The sequence below is a fragment of the Hypanus sabinus genome, chromosome 1 (assembly GCF_030144855.1).
Source record: "Hypanus sabinus isolate sHypSab1 chromosome 1, sHypSab1.hap1, whole genome shotgun sequence".
Taxonomy (NCBI): Eukaryota; Metazoa; Chordata; class Chondrichthyes; order Myliobatiformes; family Dasyatidae; genus Hypanus; species Hypanus sabinus.
The window spans coordinates 31,690,966-31,709,770 of NC_082706.1; the positions used below are offsets into that span (position 1 = coordinate 31,690,966).

The 18,805-nt window shown below is 42.3% G+C and overlaps 1 protein-coding gene across 1 annotated transcript in view; it reads left to right on the top strand.

The window, feature by feature from the left end:
- The window catches only part of LOC132397814 (zinc finger matrin-type protein 4-like), a 192,671-nt gene that overhangs the window by 126,482 nt on the left and 47,384 nt on the right, over positions 1-18,805 (top strand). The window contains exon 4 of the mRNA XM_059976594.1: positions 15,106-15,318. Coding sequence (XP_059832577.1) covers positions 15,106-15,318 — 213 coding nt within the window. The remainder of the gene's footprint in view (positions 1-15,105; positions 15,319-18,805) is intronic.

Sequence of the window (18,805 nt, forward strand, 5' to 3'; positions counted from 1 at the left end):
GCAACATGACTTCACCCCAAACCTCTCCCTTCTGCTTTAATTTGCTCTTTAGAACTGAGCTTCTTGGCACATCAAAGCCCTGAGCGATGGGGAGGGTTTGAGCAGACTAGGTTATTTATTCACTAGAGTGTAGGAGACTGAGGGGTGACCTTATAGAGGTATACAAAATCATGCAGGACACAGATAGGGCAAATGCATTTCAGTAATTTTCCCAGGGAAAGAGAATCAAAAATTAGAGTGCATAAATATTAAGGTGAGGAGGGCAACCTGTTGATGCAGAGGGTGGTGGGTGTACAGAACGAGCTGCCAGAGAGAGAGTTAGAGGCCAGGCAGTAAATGAGGAATCAGAGTTGGCATCCACGTCGGAATACTTCATGCTCAAAGGCCAGTGATTCTTCAAGATGGAGGTTGGGTCGACAGGCACTTGAGTATGAAGACCAGCCATTCCTGTGGTCAAGGACTAAGGTCAGCGGGCCCCAAGGGTGAGGGCCGGTAGCCACCAGGCTTGTGAATCCTGGGGTCAGAGGTCCAAGTGGGCAGAAGGCACAAAGGCTGGTGAACCGAAGTTGGTGAGTCCAGGTATCGGAAGTCTGTGCAGTTCTGGAGGACAAGGCTCCATATCTCCTATAGTCTTCCAGGATATTGCATTCATCATGCGACATGTTTTCACTTGTTGGACTTTTAAAGATTACTACAAAACCTTTAATAAACTCCTTAGGACTAAGCTTCTTGGCACAAAGGCCTGAGTGATAGTGAGAGGCTGGGAATGTTAGGTTCTTTATTCACTTGGAGTGTCGGAGACTGAGGGGTGGCCTTACAGAGATAGGATGAATGCACACAGGAATTTTCCCAGAGAGAAAGAATCAAAAACTAGAGTGCATCCCAGATGCCAGTGGGGTTGAAAGGTCAAAGTCCAAAGGTTGAAGACCAAAGTCAGAGAGTCCAGAGGTTGAAGCTTCTGTCGCTGTTGCTGGTTGTGTTGTTTTGCTGAACATTGTCCGCATACTACGTTGGCATCAGAATGTGTGGCACACTGGGCTGCCCTGTGCATATCCTTAGGTGTGTTTGTTCTTATTGAAAATGACACATTTCACTGTACATTTCTTGTGATAAATAAATAGATCTGATCTGAAGCGGTTGATGCAGGTGCAATAACTAGATTTGAAAGACAGTGTGAAAGCTGAGTGGAGAGGAAAGATGGGGGATATGGACCAAGTGCAGACAAATGCAGCAAGCTCACATCGGTTTGGATGAGTTGAGTTGAAGGGTTTATGTCTGTGCTATATTGCTCTATATGACCTTTGTTTTTTGTTTGGTTATGTTCTCATCAGGGACTCTGAAACATTCTTGCTGCATTGAGAGTGCTTTAGACATCTATTGTTGTAGACCCGTTTCCCATGACTCAGGAAAGTGTGATAAGTGTGGCAGAAACTCAGAGGGGTATCAGTACATATTGAGCTATATGATATAAAATACGCACCAAAATTATTGTCGGGGCTTCGCAATAGTCTTTATAGTGTACTGTCCAGACAAACTAAACAAAAGCACAAACTCCCTAAGCTACTTACAAAGCGCATGCATCACAGTCTTGACATCAGCTGAGATTGCAAATAAAGTGATTCAAACAAAGAGGAGAATGCTGGAGGTGTTCAAATCCATGGTCATTTGGATGCTGTACTCTGTTGTCATAGAGTACAACAGCATAGAAGCATGACCTTCGACTCATCTTGTCCTTGCAGACCTGATCTTCTGCCTAGTTCCATCTACCTGCACCCAAACAATATCCTGCCATCCCTCTCCCATCCATATACCTCTCCAAGCTCTGGCAGCTCACTCCACACTCACCCCACTATCTGAGTGAAGAAGTTTCCTCTTAGATTGCCTTTAAATATTTCTCCAAATGTTCTCTAAACCTATGACTTCTAGTTCTAGTCTCACCTAACCTGAGGAGGAAAAGCCTGCCTGCGTTCACTCCTTCTATACCCCTCGTAAAAAAGAGAAATTATTCTGTTTGTCTGGCGATGATGGGCAGTTGGAAAGAGTTGCAGAAAAGCTAAAGGAACCTAGACATTGAGAGTCTGTTCTTGTGGTGTACTGTTCTATGTCCTGTGCTGGTTGTTGGGTGGTGGTCTGGTGTTAAATCTGCAATCATTATTACTGACCTAAAGATCAACTGTCATGAGATAAGACCCTGCAATGTTAGGTCTGCAGTTTCATTAATTTAATTAACTGCTCTGAAGTTTTGACTTCACTAGCTACAGTCACAAAGATCATGATTAAAAATGCATCTAGTTCACTGGTCTCTAAAAAGAATCTGCCAATTGTGCCCTGACTCCTGGCCCACCAGTGTAGATGGCTGTTAACTGGTCTCCACAACTGTGAGTAGTTACTACCGCTGTTCGAGAACGCAGCTTATCATTCCCCTCTCTTAGGCAATAATTACTGGCCTGGTCAAGGATTCTCACACCCTGAGAAAAAAGAAATAGCCAAGATGTCTCCCACCCCTCCAGGTTCTAAACTCCCACCAGGTTCTAAAGGATGATCTCTTTTCCTTTCCAAATGGGTGCCCTGAAGGTGTAGAGGTTAGCGCGACACTGTTGAAGCTCAAGGCATCGAAATTCGGAGTTCAATTCTGGCACAATCTGTAAGGGGGCTCTGTACGTCCTCCCCGTGGAGTGCTAGTGTTTTCCCCTGAGCGATCTGGTTTCCTCCCATGGTCCAAAGAGTAGGTTAATTGGTCTTTGTATATTGTCCAGTGATTAGCTGAGGGTTAAATCAAGGCTGCCGGGTTGTTGCTGGGGTGGCAAGGTTCAAATGGCTGGAAGGACCAATACCGCACTGTATGTGTGAAAAAATAAACTGTGAGGGTGCTCAGATCTGTCCCAATGAAAGTGTGCTCCTGGGCCGAGGAGAGAGAGTGCAGTTGTACATTTTTGCATTTAATTTCTCAAGGACTCCCCAGGTTACAAACTCAGCCTTGATAAAAATTCTCCCATACATTTTAAAGCATTTTTCAAGCAGGTGATAATAATATCAAAATGTTTCATGGTATTCATTAATTGCTGGATACAGTATATATTCCATTAGGCTAATTGTGGCAGTGTTTGGATGAATATAAATTGAAAGGTACAATGTGGGCAGCTCTAAAAGACAGATGTTTCTCAGTTATACAATGCTATTGTAACCAAGGTGCTGTACTAGAGTATATATTCTATATTCTAGAAAGTCTAGAGAGGGGGTTTTGATATTTTGGATCAAACCCGATGTGTTCAGTCACCATCACTCAATGTGCAATCATCTTAGTTACCTAACTCTGGATTTTCTGTGGAAGGTGGAATCTGCCTTCCAACAGGAGTTATACAATAAGTGTCAAAGCAATCCATATCACTCCTCGCCATGGTGTTAGTGCTGGATGTATGGCTGCACACTGCAAATATTTGATGCGTTTACAACTGTGAGCTCAATTAAAGTATGGCACTGCACCAGCATAAAACTTTTAGTGATACCGTAGCACTTATATCCATGTGAATGTGGCTGTCAAAATTAAAAATAGCAAAGTAACCAAGCACCCTGCAGAGATAGCTGATATGGGAATGGAAAATGAAATGAGATTCTTCCCCGGGGCTGTAAAGAGGAATAGCTGACCAGGTCAAACTTGCAGAAGGAAACATTTCCATCCCCATTCTATTCAGTGGAAAGCAAATTATTAACCCATCTGAATACAGCAGTAAACATACTCAGGCAACAGAGCTGGCACCGAGATAACACAAGAAAAGACAACTATTTTACTGTCTGTTGGTACTTGGACTGGATGAAAGATATCTCTAGATACCATGTTACAGATAGATTGTCTGTGGTGCAGTACCTGGCTTGTAAAGGAAATGCTGCCATTGTCACCTATCAGATCTGATAGGCTAGCTCACAGGCAGCCCTTTTTGTGCGCCACACCATCGAATTTTATCAAAAACGTACAGTCACTACCAGTGCTCTGCTTTATTTTAAGAGTTTAGTTAAGAAGGTTCAGTCATTAGGTATTAATCCTGGAGTAATAAAATGGATTCAACAGTGGCTAGATGGGAGATGCCAGAGAGTAGTGGTGGATAATTGTTTATCGGGATGGAGGCCGGTGACTAGCGGGGTGCCTCAGGGATCTGTTTTGGGCCCAATGTTGTTTGTAATATACATAAATGATCTGGATGATGGGGTGGTAAATTGGATTAGTAAGTATGCCGATGATACTAAGGTAGGAGGTGTTGTGGATAATGAGGTGGATTTTCAAAGCTTGCAGGGAGATTTATGCCGGTTAGAAGAATGGGCTGAACGTTGGCAGATGGAGTTTAATGCTGAGAAGTGTGAGGTTCTACATTTTGGCAGGAATATTCCAAATAGAACATACAGAGTAAATGGTAGGGCATTGAGGAATGCAGAGGAACAGAGAGATCTAGGAATAACTGTGCATAGTTCCCTGAAAGTGGAGTCTCATGTAGATAGGGTGGTGAAGAGGGCTTTTGGAACGCTGGCTTTTATAAATCAAAACATTGAGTACAGAAGTTGGGATGTAATGCTAAAGTTGTACAAGGCATTGGTAAGGCCAAATTTGGAATATTGTGTACAGTTCTGGTCACCGAATTATAGGAAAGATATCAATAAATTAGAGAGAGTGCAGAAACAATTTACTAGGATGTTACCTGGGTTTCAGCACTTAAGTTACAGAGAAAGGTTGAACAAGTTAGGTCTCTATTCATTGGAGTGTAGAAGGTTGAGGGTGGATTTGATCGAGGTATTTAAAATTTTGAGAGGGATAGATAGAGTTGACGTGAATAGGCTGTTTCCATTGAGTGTAGGGGAGATTCAAATGAGAGAACATGATTTGAAAGTTAGGGGGCAGAAGTTTAAGGGAAACACGAGGGGGTATTTCTTTACTCAGAGAGTGATAGCTGTGTGGAATGAGCTTCCTGTAGAAGTAGTAGAGGCCAGTTCAGTTGTGTCATTTAAGGTAAAATTGGATAGGTATATGGACAGGAAAGGAGTGGAGGGTTATGGGCTGAGTGCAGGTAGGTGGGACTAGGTGAGATTAAGAGTTCGGCACGGACTAGGAGGGCCGAGATGGCCTGTTTCTGTGCTGTGATTGTTATATGGTTATAGTCACATGTTCCTGTTTGACGTAACTTGTCAAAGTCGGGTTTATTGTCATGTATATGTATGTAAGTATATGTATGCACAGGTGCAATGAAAAATTTATTTGCAGCAGCATCACAAGCAAGTCGAATCATACAAGCAGCAATCACAGGATGACATAAATTAAACAGATTTTATGAGAGGGAACACAATTGCAACCAATAAAGCAAAGCACATTTTATTGCAAAGTGATTGAATTAGTTGTAGTATTGCTAAACTGAGGTGATTAGTTAAAGAACCAAATAGAGGTGCTTTAAGAAACAAATAGTTGAATGGAAGTAGCTGTTCTTGTGTGGGGTTTCAGGATTCTGTACCTCTTGCCTGACGGTAGCTGCAAGAAGATGGCATAGGTGGAATGATGGGGATCTTTGCTGATGGATGCTAGAAATTCTGCAGATGCTGGAAATCCAGAACAACAGACACAAGATGCCGGAGAAACTCAGCAGGTCAGGCAGCATCCATGGAAATGAATAAACAGTCTAAGTTTTGGGCAGAGATGTTTATTCAAGACTAGAAAGGAAGGGGGAAGATGCCAGAAAAAAAAAAGGTGGAGTAGGGGAAGGAGGTTAGCTAGAAGGAGATAGGTGAAGTCAGCTGGGTAGGAAAGGTAAAGGGGTGGAAAGAAGGAATCTCATAGGAGAGGAGATTGGGCCAAAGGAGAAAGGGAATGAGGAGGGGCACCGGGGTGAGGTGATAGGCAGTTGAGGAGAAGCACTAAGAGACCAGAGTAGGGAATAGAAGAAGAGGGGAGGGAGAAGGAAAAAAAAAAGCTACCAGAAGGAGAAATTGACATTAATGCCATCACGAATATATTGCTGATGGCTGTTTCCTTGTTGAGGCAGCATCACTTGTAAATACTACCAACGGTGAGGAGGGATGTGCCTGTGATATGTTGGGCAGACTCCACTACTCTCTAAAGCTTTTTGAATTGCCATGATGCAACTTATGCATAATGCGTCTGTGTTTCATCATCAGTAGAGTTTATGTCCTTCTCAGATTGTCCGTGAATCTCAGGGTTGTACATGTACAGTATGTACTTTGATAATAAATTTACTTTGAACTGAAGGAATCGGAGAGCATCTCTGCAGATAGCTCTGCCTTTAAAAGTGAATAGATTATGGTAATTATTTATTATTCAGCAAGGCCAGCACTTATTGCCCATCCCAAGCTGTTTTGCTGAATTGCTGCAGCAGTCCTGTGGGAAGATCTTCCATTGTGCTGTTGGGGAGCAAGTTCCAGGGCAGACTCAGAGACGAAGAAGGGCTTGCAATGTAATTCTAAATTAAGTTGGTTTGCGTCTTGGAAGGGAATCTCCACGCCGTGGTGTTCCACTGCGTGAGATGCCTTTGCCCATTGTCACAGAAACTGCGAAACGCAGCCACTGAAAGTAAGAGAAGTTGTGAATGATGGAAGGGGTACCAATCAAACAGGCAGCTCCATCCCAAATTTCCCGAGTGTTGCTAGGGTATTTGGAGAAACAGAGCGTATTCCATCATACAGTTCTTTAATGGTGAAAATGCTTTGGAGTGACAGGAGGAACCTTCACTCAGAGGATGGTGCGAGTGTGGAATGAGCTACCAGCAGAAGTGTTCAATGTGGGTTCTGTTCTAACATATAAGAAAAATACATGGGTTTATGAATTTTGAACAAAATGGTCCAGGTGCAGGAAGGCAGGACTAGACAGATTGGGTCTGCATGGACTAGATGGGCTGAAGGGCCTATTTCTGTGCTGTAGTGCTTTATGACTCCAGGTGAGTTACTCTTTAAAGAGTCCTCTGATCTGCTGCTAGGTCAGATTTGGGTGAGGTCATTGTGTTGCAGTTACTGTCTCTCTGACCCCATTTGTTCATTCCTCACCTGTTGGGTGAAAGTAGATTGGTGAGAATGGCACCAGAGGCAGTGTTTTGTGCTCTGCGTGGGATGTAGCAAGTCTGGGAGAAGTCCAGACTCCCAGATAAACACATCTACATCAGGTACACTGAGTTGCACCTCCTGAGAGATTGTATTAAAGAACTGGAGGTAGTCATCCCTAGCTTGCAGGAGACAGATAACTGGGTGAAATGCATAGTCTGTGCCGAGTATACCTGTTCCCTCAATAACAAATATACAATGTTAGTTCATCTTGAAGGGGCGATCTAGTGGGGGGGGGGGCATAGTAACTGGGACTCTGGCACGAGTCTGGTGCTGTGACTCAGAAGAGCAGACAGAAGAAGAGAATTGCAGTGGTGATAGGGGATTCCTTAGTCAGAAAAACAGAGATGAGGTTATGTAGGCGCGATAGAGACATCTGGATGGTACGTTGCCTCCCTGGTGCCAGGATCAGGACTGTCTCGATCGGGTCCATGGTATTCTCAAGGGCGAGGGTGAGCAGCCAGAAGGCTTGATGCATATTGAACCACTAACATAGGTGGACAAGGTGAGGAGGTCCTGAAGAGAGATTTTAGGGAGCTAGGTAGAAAGCTGAGAAACAGGACTTTAAGGGTCATAATCACTGGATTGCAGCCCGTGCCAAATACCACCGAGGGAAAGAATAGAATAGATATGGCAAGTGAATGTGTGGCCTGAAAATTAGTTCAGGGGCAGTTATTGGGATTTCTTCTGGGGAAGGTAGAACCTGTACAAACGGGACGGGTTACAACTGAATTTGAGGGGATCCAGGTGGATGAGCAGGTCAGCTAGAGTGGTTTGGGTGGGTTTAAACTAATTGGCAGGAGGATGAGGACCGGAATGATTGTGCTGGAGATGAGGTGGGTAGTTACAAACAGAGGCAATGTGTAGTGAGAGTCTTAGCAAGGAGAGGCAGATGATAGGGCAAAATTGTAGTCAACAGGATGAGTTGCAGCATAAAAGTTGGACAAAATCAAAAAAGATGTATACGGAACTAAAGGTGTTATATTTGGATGTGCACGGTATATGGAATAAGGCAGATGAACTTGTAGCACAGTTACAGATTGGTAAGTACGTTTGTAGAACCCTTAGGGGATAGTGATCATAATATGATCAAATTCACCCAGAATTTTGAGAAGGAGAAGCTGAAGTCAGATGTATCAGTATTACAGTGGAGTAAATGGAATTACAGAGATAGGAGAGTGGAGTTGGCCAGAATTGATTGGAAAAGAAGACTGGCAGGGCAGCAATGGCTGGACTTTCTGGAAACAGTTCGGAAGGCATAGGATATACATCCCAAAGAGGAAGAAGTATTCCAAAGACAAGATGGCACAGCTGTGGCTAACAAGGAAAGTCAAAGCCAACATAAAAGCCAAAGAGAGGGCATATAATAGAGCAAATTTAGTGGGAAGTTAGAATATTGGGAAGCTTTTAAATACCAACTAAAGGCAATTAAGAAAGTCATTAAGAAGGTAAGGATGGAATATGAAAGTAAACTAGCCAAAAATATTAAAGAGGGTGTCAAATGTTTCTTCAGATACATAAAGTATAAAAGAGAGAGGCAAAAATAGATATCGGACTGCTGGAAAATGATGCTGGAGAGAGAGTAATGAGGGACAGGGAAATGGCAGATGAACTGAATAAGTATTTTGCATTAGTCTTCACTATGGAAGACACTAGTATGGTGGAAGTTCCAGGTTTCAGGGGTCATGAAGTTAGTGAATTTATCATTACTAGGGAGAAAGTTCTTTGGAAGCTGAAAGGCTGAAGGTAGATAAGTCACCTAGACCAGATGGTGTATACCCCAGGTTTCTGAAAGAGGTGACTGAAGAGATTATGGAGGCATTAACAATGATCTTTCACAAAACACTAGATTCTGGAATGGTTCTGGAAGACTGGAAAATTGCAAATGTCACTCCACTCTTCAAGAAGGGAGAGAGGCAGAAGAAAAGAAATTATACACTAGTTAGTCTGACGACGGTGGTTGGGAAGACATTGGAGTCAATTGTCAAGGATTGTGGTTTCGGGCTACTTGGAGGCAAACTGTGAAATAAGCCATAGTCAGCATGGTTTCTTCATGGTTTCTTTGAAGAAATAACACACAGGATAGACAAAGGAGAATTGGTTGATATTATGTACTTGGATTTTCAGAAGGCCTTTGACAAGGTGCCACACATGAGGCTGCTTATCAAGCTACGAGCCCATGGTATTACAGGAAAGATTCTAGCATAGGGAAAGCAGTGGCTGACTGGCAGAAAGCAAAGATTGGGAATAAAGGGAGCCTTTGCTGGTTGGCTGCCGGTGACTAGTGCTGTTCCACAGGGATCTGTGGTGGGACCAAATCTTTTTATGTTATATGTTAATGATTTACATGGAGATAAAATGAGAGGGTACACTATTTTCTAAATGGAGAGAAAATATAAAAAACTGAGGTGTAAAGGGACTTGGGAGTCCTTCTGCAGTATTCCCGAAATGTTAATATGCAGGTTGAGTCGGTGGTGAGGAAGGCAGATGCGATGTTACCATTCATTTCATGACGACTAGGATATAAAAGCAAGGATGTAATTTTAAATAAAGCACTGGTGAGGCCTCACTTGGAGTATTTTGAGCAGTTTTGGGCCCCTTATCTTTGAAAAGATGTGCTGAAACTGGAGAAAGTATAAAGGAGGTTCAAGAAAATGATTCCAGGATTGATTGGCTTGTCATATGAAAAACGTTTGATGGCTCTGGGCCTGTATTCACTGGAATTTAGAAGAATGAAGGGTAACCTCATTGAATCCTATCGAATGGTGAAAGGCCTTGATGAAGTGGACAGAGGACATTTCTTATGGTGGGAGTGTCTAAAAACAGAGGACACAGACTCAGAATAGAGGGCCATTGTTTTAGAATAGAGATGAGAAATTCCTTTAGCTGGAGAGTGGTGAATCTGTGGAATTCATTGTTCCAGGCAGCAATGGAGGCCAAGTCTGTCTGTATATTTAGAGGTTGATAGGTTCTCGATTGGTCAGGGCATGAAGGCAGGAGATTGGGACTGAGAGGGAAATTGAATCACATAATGTAATGGCAGAGCAGACTCGATGGGCCGAATGGCCTGATTCTACTCCTGTGTCTTATGGGTTATGGTTGTAGCCAGCTACAGCATTTATGTGGCTGTTTCAGGTGAGTCTCTGGAGATATATATAGTGGGAGCCTAGTAATGTTAATACCTTCAGAAGTCAGGGGTAGGTTGTTAGTTTTATGTTGGAGGTTTGAGAAGGGATGCAGACCACAGACCAATCCAGCCAGCAAGAGCAATTTCAGGAGGTCAGATCTTCCTGTCTGCCACATGTGCCGGCACCTTGTGGAGAAAATCCACCCCCACTCACCCCAGGATGAAATTGACTGCATTTTGTGTCAAAGTACTGCATCAGGATTGAAGGACAGATACACGGCTACACTAGCAAGTCTAGGTATAAGTATGGAGTAAAAATATGTGGCGAAAGAAACATAGAGCTTCAAAAACTATGAGCGAAGCCCTAACAGAGCTCTGTAATGTTCCCGTGCAGAGTTTCAATCCAAAAATCATGGGAAGTTCCCGATCCTGAATTTTTCCAGCAAGTCGCAACTTGGTCCAGCATGATTCTGGAGCCTCGACTGGAGGCAGGGTCAGCAGCGGATTCTGGCTCAGTTCTAGCTGTTGGGATAGTAACTGGAGAGATCAGTCATCACCAAAGTTTCACCATGTGATTCAATTCCATTTGATAGGATGGGTCATATGATGAAACATCCTGGAATATAGCTCCCAGAGGAGCTGAGAGTAATGGCCAAGCAGGCACTAGCTAGAAGGTCCAACCCACTTCAGTCTTTGTGAAAGAGGTCTCCACTCTACCTGAACTGTACCTGGTGTTCAGCTGCTTTGCTGATTGGCCTGTCCCTCTCTTTAACACCTGCAGACTCATTACTGGTGCTTGCTCCAATCAGCTGTGTTCCCAGATGTGTCATGCGATGAACCTCCAAGCAGTGGTTGTCCACAGCCATTCCACATCCACGTCACCAGAACTCAGTCAAGAGGCAGTCTCTGTCCCTAGTGCCAGCATCCCACCACTGTCACCCATCACAGTCCAATCCTCCCTTCATCTATTCTGGTCTAACCCCAGACACATCTGTTCGGCATGATCCTCCACTGCCCAACCTCTTACCACCACCTGCTTCTCCACAGCCTTGCTGCACCTGCACTGCAATGTTCGTTTAATCACGCACCCTGTAGTTTACATACAGTGGCTTGAGCCTCCTGTGAGGCAAGTTGACGCTGCATTGGAGCTTCACATAAAATGCAATAGTGTGACTTTGAAGCACCTTTCCAGATACATGCAGTTTGAGATCTTCTCTACTCCCTCCTACCTCCATTCTGCATTCTAACTTCTCTCTCCTTTCTAACTCCTGCCCCTTTGTAACTTCTCTCCTACCCTCTTCAGTCCTCCCTAATCTAAAGAATTCTATCATCTTTCCTATATCCTTCCATCCTCTCCCATTCTACCTTCTCTCTTACCGCCTTCTATCTTCTCCCATTCTAATGTGCCTCCCCGTTCTAACTCCTACCCCCATTCTAACTGCTCTCCCCCATTCTAACCTCTCCTGACTCCTTCCTCCCTGGCAGCGTTCTAACTTGCAATTTCTCTTAAGGCCCTGATTGCATTGCAGCCATACAAAGACACAGCCTGCAATCCCAACAAACCTTCTTCAATCTTCTTCTGAGTCTTCATTCACCCATCCAAACCATTAACATTCCAGAAAGCCATGGAATGCATCAGTAGTGTTGCACCTCTGACTCAATGCTGCCCTCACCTGGCTGTCAAAAGCATCACCTAACTATCCCCACTGTCATCTTAGCCCAAAATATATTATCCCTCCCAAATATGTGCCCTGTTCACTTAGGATATTGTTATTATACCTTTCCTCACCAGCTTCTCATTGCAAAGCCTCATGGATGACAAAGACTTCTTGTTCATAGTTCTTTTGCTGAGTTCTGTCTTGTCTTTTCTCTACCAACATTTCAGCACTGGAAACAACTTCTTCTTCTCACTCAGTATAAAACCATTTCATGATTATGACCTCCTCTACCCAATCTGCTCTTGACTTTGCCACCTTCAATGCTTGATTTATTTCTCAGAAAAAAAACAATTTCTCATTTGTGATTGCAATTCTATTTTTGCAGAAATTTTCTCTAAAACCTCACTGTGCAAATTTACGAGGAAAATAAGAACTGAAATGACAAATTTTACAAAACACTTTGTGCACTGAGACACACTTAGATTAACACTAGCAAGGACAGAGGAGGAGGAAAAGTAATAGATATAAAAATTTACACATCAGTCAGATTAAGCTTCGAAGGGTATATTTATTTATATCAATGAAAACAGGATTCAGAACTCCATGTGACCATATGCAATCCTGATAAGAAGTACACACCAAACTAATGAAAGTACCGTCCAGAAAAATAAAGACATTATCGCTATTGAAGAAAAGGTTAACTAATGAAAGAGCATGACCCTCCAAGGAAGACATCCCCACAATCTGAGCAGACTAGATGTCAACAAAGAAACGTTGAACCACTGGCGCGGAGTTGGAGACCTGTTCCTAGAAACAGAGGCGCTCCTTATGCCAATACAGGACCAGGTAGTTAACACACAAAAAAAAATTCAGAAGTATATAATAAATGACCAAAAAAAATTCCAGAAAATTAATGTGGAAAACACCAAGAGAAAACAGAAACAATCCAACACATCACAGGATCCTGCAGCAGTTTAACTCAATCTGATTACTTACACAGACACTATCAAATGGCAAATATCATTCATCAAAATCTTACTTTAATATACAATCTCATAAAGCACATCATAGTTTACTATAAGTACAAGCCTGATCTAGTTTTAGAGTCAGAGTTGTGTAAATTATGACTGATCCATCATTACAGAAAGGGCAATCCATAGTAACCATCTGGATATAATAATACAGGATAAATAATTAAGAAAAATGTACTTAATAGATATAACCATTCCAAACACTTACAACATACAGAAACTAATAAGAGAAAAATGCTAGAAATATACTGATTTAAAAGAGGAAATCAAAAGATTATGGAACATGAACAGGATATACATTTTCACAATAGTAAGACTCTTGGCAGTGTGGAGGATCAGAGTGGGGTCCAAGTCCATAGGACACTCAAAGCTGCTGCACAGGCTGACTTATGTTTAAGAAGGCATACATCAACCGTGGGATTGAGTTTAGGAGCCGAGAGGTAATTTTGCAGCTATATAGGACCCTGGTCAGACCCCACTTGGAGTACTGGGCTCAGTTCTGTTTGCCTCACTACAGGAAGGATGTGAAAACTGTAGAAAGGGTGCAGAGGAGATTTACAAGGATGTTGCCTGGATTGGGGAGCATGCCTTATGAGAACAGGTTGAGTGAACCCGGCCTTTTCTCCTTGGAGTGACAGAGGATGAGAGAGGACCTGGTAGATGCTCATAGGATGATGAGAGGCATTGATCACATGGATAGCCCGGATTGAAATGGCTAACACGAGAACGTACCGTTTTAAGCTGTTTGGAAGTAGGTACAGAAGGGGTGTCGGTAAGCTTTTTTTTATGCAGAGAGTGGTGAGTATGTGGAATGGGCTGCCAGTGATGGTGGTGGAGGGGGATACGATAGAATCTTTTAAGAGACTCTTGGATAGGTACATAAAGCTTAGAAAAATAGAGGGCTATAGGTGATCTCTAAAGTAAGTACGTGTTCGGCACAGCATTGTGGGCCGAATGGCCTGTAATGTGCTGTAGTTTTCCTATATTAATATCTACAGCTGGTATCATCCCAAAGTCACTACCCAATAGCATTAAACAATTAGGCCTACAGAACAATATCTATATAAACCTTCAGAAAGCCACAATATTAAGCACCACTAGAATAGTCGGGAAGTTCCCAGCACGTGACAAATGAGTGTGCTTGGCTATGCCCATACCTCAAGTTTTATCAGCTTGAGATGAGAAAACTAAATAAATAAAAATGAAAATATAGAATTATCTGTCTTGATGGCATGCAAAAAGCTTTTCACTGTATGTCACTATATCTGACAATAATAAAACAATTACCAATTATTAAGTGCTATCTAATTGATCATTTGGAAACCTCAGTGGTTTGGCTTCCACCTCACCTGATGATACATCCTTTAAATTCACTAGAGCCCCAGTTCCTGAAGTCTCTTTCTCTTACTAGGGCTCCAGTTCCCAAGCGCCTTTTCCATTTTCTAGGACCCCTGTTTCCAAGGCCCTTTTACATTCACGGCACTTACTGGAAAGCGTACTCTAAGAAATGAAATAAAAATGTGTTGTGATTTCAGTAACATCCAATAGTTCAGAGGTGTGTCTGTCTAACATTTACTAAGTCCTGAGCATGCTGAAATATCAGATTTGCTTTACATGAATGGTGAATGCTTTAGAGCAACTTACAGGCTCACGGTGAGTGCCACTAAATGGGGTTTAATGACTGTCGCAATCCAGCACTCCCAAGATCTCGATCTATCTGCTAAGGACGGGTTAAATCTAGATGCAGCCACTACCAGTCTGCTTTGGAGACAGTTTAGGACCTGCCTGTAATTGCACATAAATTAAAAACTGTGTTGATGAAATATTTACCTTGACTGACAAATGATAGCTCGCTCATATTAGTAATTAAGATAAAATATTTGTTATGAAAATGTTGGCTTTAAGGTTCTCAATTACATCCTTCAGAATTTTTTATTGGTATAGAATCAAACAATCAGCAATGTCTTACTGATAGAAATGATGAAAAGGGAATGGAAGAAGTTTCCTCAGTAAACAGGATTAATCCCACGTGAGAGCTGTCAAATAAAACTGAATGTATGAATCCATCAGAGGGTACAATTAATATAATGTTTAATTCAACAGTTGATTGAAAGAAATGTGCAACTACTGAGTTGTCAATCATACTTACAGCACAGGGGCATTTTTCCCCTTTTAATTCCCTTCTTTTCCTTTGTTGCAGAACCAAAGCAGATTCCCTCAAGTCGCAGTTCGATAACAAACCCACCAAGACAGAGGAGAGACTCAGGCAGGTTCTGCCAGCTCTGCACTGCTTGGTTTAATAACCCAATGATGGCTCAACAGCACTACGACGGTAAAAAGCACAAGAAGAATGCTGCACGGGCAGATTTATTGGAACAACTGGGGCAGACCCTGGACCCCGAGGCACTCAGAGGTAAAGCTTTGAGAGATGTGCTTATAAAATTCAAGATTGTGGCATTTCATCTCTGTTGTCAGCATTGCAATATCCTATGGGCAAGAGACCCTTGCATTAAATCAACAGTATGGATCACAGATGTACAAGTTACAGTTTCACAAGCCAGTCAGATCCTAACCTCAGCACTGACAGCCAGCTCCCAGCTCCCAGCTCCCCGCTCCCCGAGAGCACCCATGATGAAGATTGGGCTCAAGTCATTCAGGTGCTGGATGTAATAAAATATTCGGCTTCAGAGGCCATTCAAGGCCTGCCCCAGTCAGCATTTTGTCCAAGTCAGAATAATTGGCTTGCCTTTGACCCAAGTGAGCAGCCCACGTGAGATTGTTACACTCACGGTGATGGCATGGAAACATTCCCAAGTGTTCGGGTTGGATTTGGGCTGTCCAGGGTCAGACTGGGTTTAGTTTTTATCCCTGGGCAGCCTTTGATCAGAGAACAGGGAACAAGATAGTTTGCCAAGGTAAGTTAATTGGTCATTGCGAGATTTTCTTACATGAACATATCAACGTTTAATTTTGGAATGCCATTGACAGAATACTTGTCAGTAAGTTGTCTGCTAACCTCCCTAACTCAGTGAGATCATGGAAGCAAAAGATCCTCTATTGCAGTTTATGAGTTCATTTTACTCTACCTTAGAAATCACCTCAAACCAGGTACCACCTTTGTCTCTTCCATTACCCATGTTGCAGTCAGTTATCCAACATTTTGAGGTTATTTATCGATACAGTGTGGAGGGGGCCATTCAGGCCCTTTGAGCTTCGCTGCCTCAGAAACCCCAGACAAACCCGATTAACCCTGACTAAACTCAGCATAATTTACAATCATCAATTAACCTACCTGGTAGGTCTTTAGATGATGGGAGAAATCCAGAGGACCCAGAGAAAACCCACACATTCCACGGGGAGGACATACAACGACCCTTAACAGAACGGTGCTAGATTTGAACTCACACAAACAGCTACACTGCCATGGCACCCATTATCACCTACAACCATACTTTCCTGGGCTCACCTCATTGGCTGTTTCCATAAAGCAATTCTTTGTTGAATTTAAAACTCTACTTCACTTTTTTCTTCTTTCTTGTTGGAGCTCAGCACGAACACCTTTCCCTTTCTCCCCAAAAACATAGAGAGGAGTAATCTACACAGCAAGCTGTACTTTATGCAAATACAACACATTGTAAAAGGGTTCATTTCAAAGCTGGGTGCAGCTTCAATGTGTTAGCCCATTCAAACAAAGCCAGTAATCAGGGTTCTAATTGAAATCATTATCATCATCATGTTCCATGTCAGCTGACATCTCATGACCATGATTGTTCCAGGCAAAGTTTTCAACAGAAGTAGTTTGCCATTGCCTTCTTCTGGGCAGTGTCTTTACAAGACGGGTAATACCAGCCATTATCAATGCTCTTCAGAGATTGTCTGCCTGGTGTCATTGGTCGCATAACCAGGACTTGTGATATGCACCAGTGCTCATATGACCATCCACCACCTGCTCCATCGGATTCTTGTCACCCTGATCAGGGGAGGGGGCAGGTTAAACAGGTTCTACACCTTGCACAAGGGTGAATTGCAGGCTAGCAGAGTGAAGGAGTGCCTTACACCTCATTTTGTAGAGACGTATCTCCACCCTGTCACCCGGTCTGATTAAAGTAACCATTCTAAACATTGGCTTTTAGTTTCTTATAATTTGATTATGTGTAACATAATGAAACATACGATGCCTTTGAATTTATTAAAGTGATTGATAGGCTTCTTTCATTCTGTTATAAATGCTATGTTTATTTTTTTATGTTATCTTCTATTTCCATTCAGTGATTTTTAATAAAGCTAATATAATTTTTAGATTTTCTTAATTTATTCAATGTATTTTGTTTAAATATATTTACAATGTGTGCGGATAAATCTTGATTTCAGCCAGGAAAAGTATTTCATTGTTTTTGCTGCAGTTTTAATATTCTCTTTAAATTTAACACAGAACATATACTCAGCTTTTATTATTAATGCAGTTTTAGTTCATTAATCCTATTTTTCTTGTCCCTTTTGGTTCACTCTCTGGATGTTTTTAAACATTTACATTTATATTTTTTTCCCAATTGGCAAAAATATTCAGAAGGCCTATAAAGCAAAATTGTTCTACTGCTTTTGGTTTACCTCAGAATTCTTTAGTCATTTATGTTTCAATTTGAATAATTATTTTAAACTGCCTTAGCCCAACTCACCTTACCTCCGTACTGTGCAATACTCGGTGCCTGTACATCTGGGGGCGTGAACTTCTCATCATTTTTCCAGCGCTGAGGAAGGGTTTCAGCCCAAAATGTCAACTATATACTCTTTTCCACAGATGCTGCCTGGCCTGCTGAGTTCCTCCAGCATTTTGTGTCTGTTGCTTGGCGTCTGCATGTTTTTTCTCATCTTTGTGCATCTACATCAGAAGCACTTTACCTGTTATTACTTTCTATCTGACAAAGAAAGTGTGGAAGATAGTTCTGCTGCTTCACAGCTCCAGTGATCTGGGATCATTTCTGACCTTAAGTGTTGTCTTTGTGGAGTATTAGAGTTCAACTGCATGTAAACAGGCCCTTCGGCCCAACTAGTCCATGCTAACCAAGATGGCTACCTGAGCTAGTCTCATTTAACAGCATTTGGCCAATATCCCCCCCCAAAAACCCTTTTGTATCCATGAACCTGTCCAAATGTTGTTTAAATGTTGTAATTGTACTCACTTTGTCCACTTACGCTCCATATACCCATCACCCTCTATGTGAGAATGTTGCCATTCAGGTGTGTCTGAAAGGATTCCCCTCTCACCTTAAACCTAGCTCTACACACTCTCCCCAAGGCTGCTCTGCAATAATTCAGTGACATCCAGAACTTGGGCATTGGGAATACAGTGAATCGTCCTGGAATCCTTTGACCATGTGGGTTTCTGCCAGCGCTCCACCTCCTCCCACACCCCAAAGATGCCCAGGTTGGTAGGTTAATTGGATCTTTGTAGATTACCCCTGGTGTAGGTGGCTGCAAAGTGAATTATGGGCATTTGATGGGCAAGCAAATGAGAATAGGTTACAAGGAAATAAGTGAGGGGATAGGATACTCTGATTGTTACAGTAACCGTGATGGGCAGAAAGGCAAACTTCAACATACAGAGAAATGTGAACTATTAGTTTTTGCAGTGATGATCTCTCTATTAACAAGATCTTGGGGATGAGTCAAAATTAGAGCAATAGTGCATAAGGGACATCAATACATAAACACTGATATTATTCTGCTGTTAGTAATCAGGACAGATGATCTGAACTCAGATCTCACCATGGCAACCAGGAAATTCAAGTTCACTTAATTAATTTTTAAGAAGTCCCTCTAATGGTTGCCATGAAATTACTGGAGATAAAAACACAACAGGTTAACAGAAGGGAACCTGCCTTCTTAATCTGGTCTGTAGG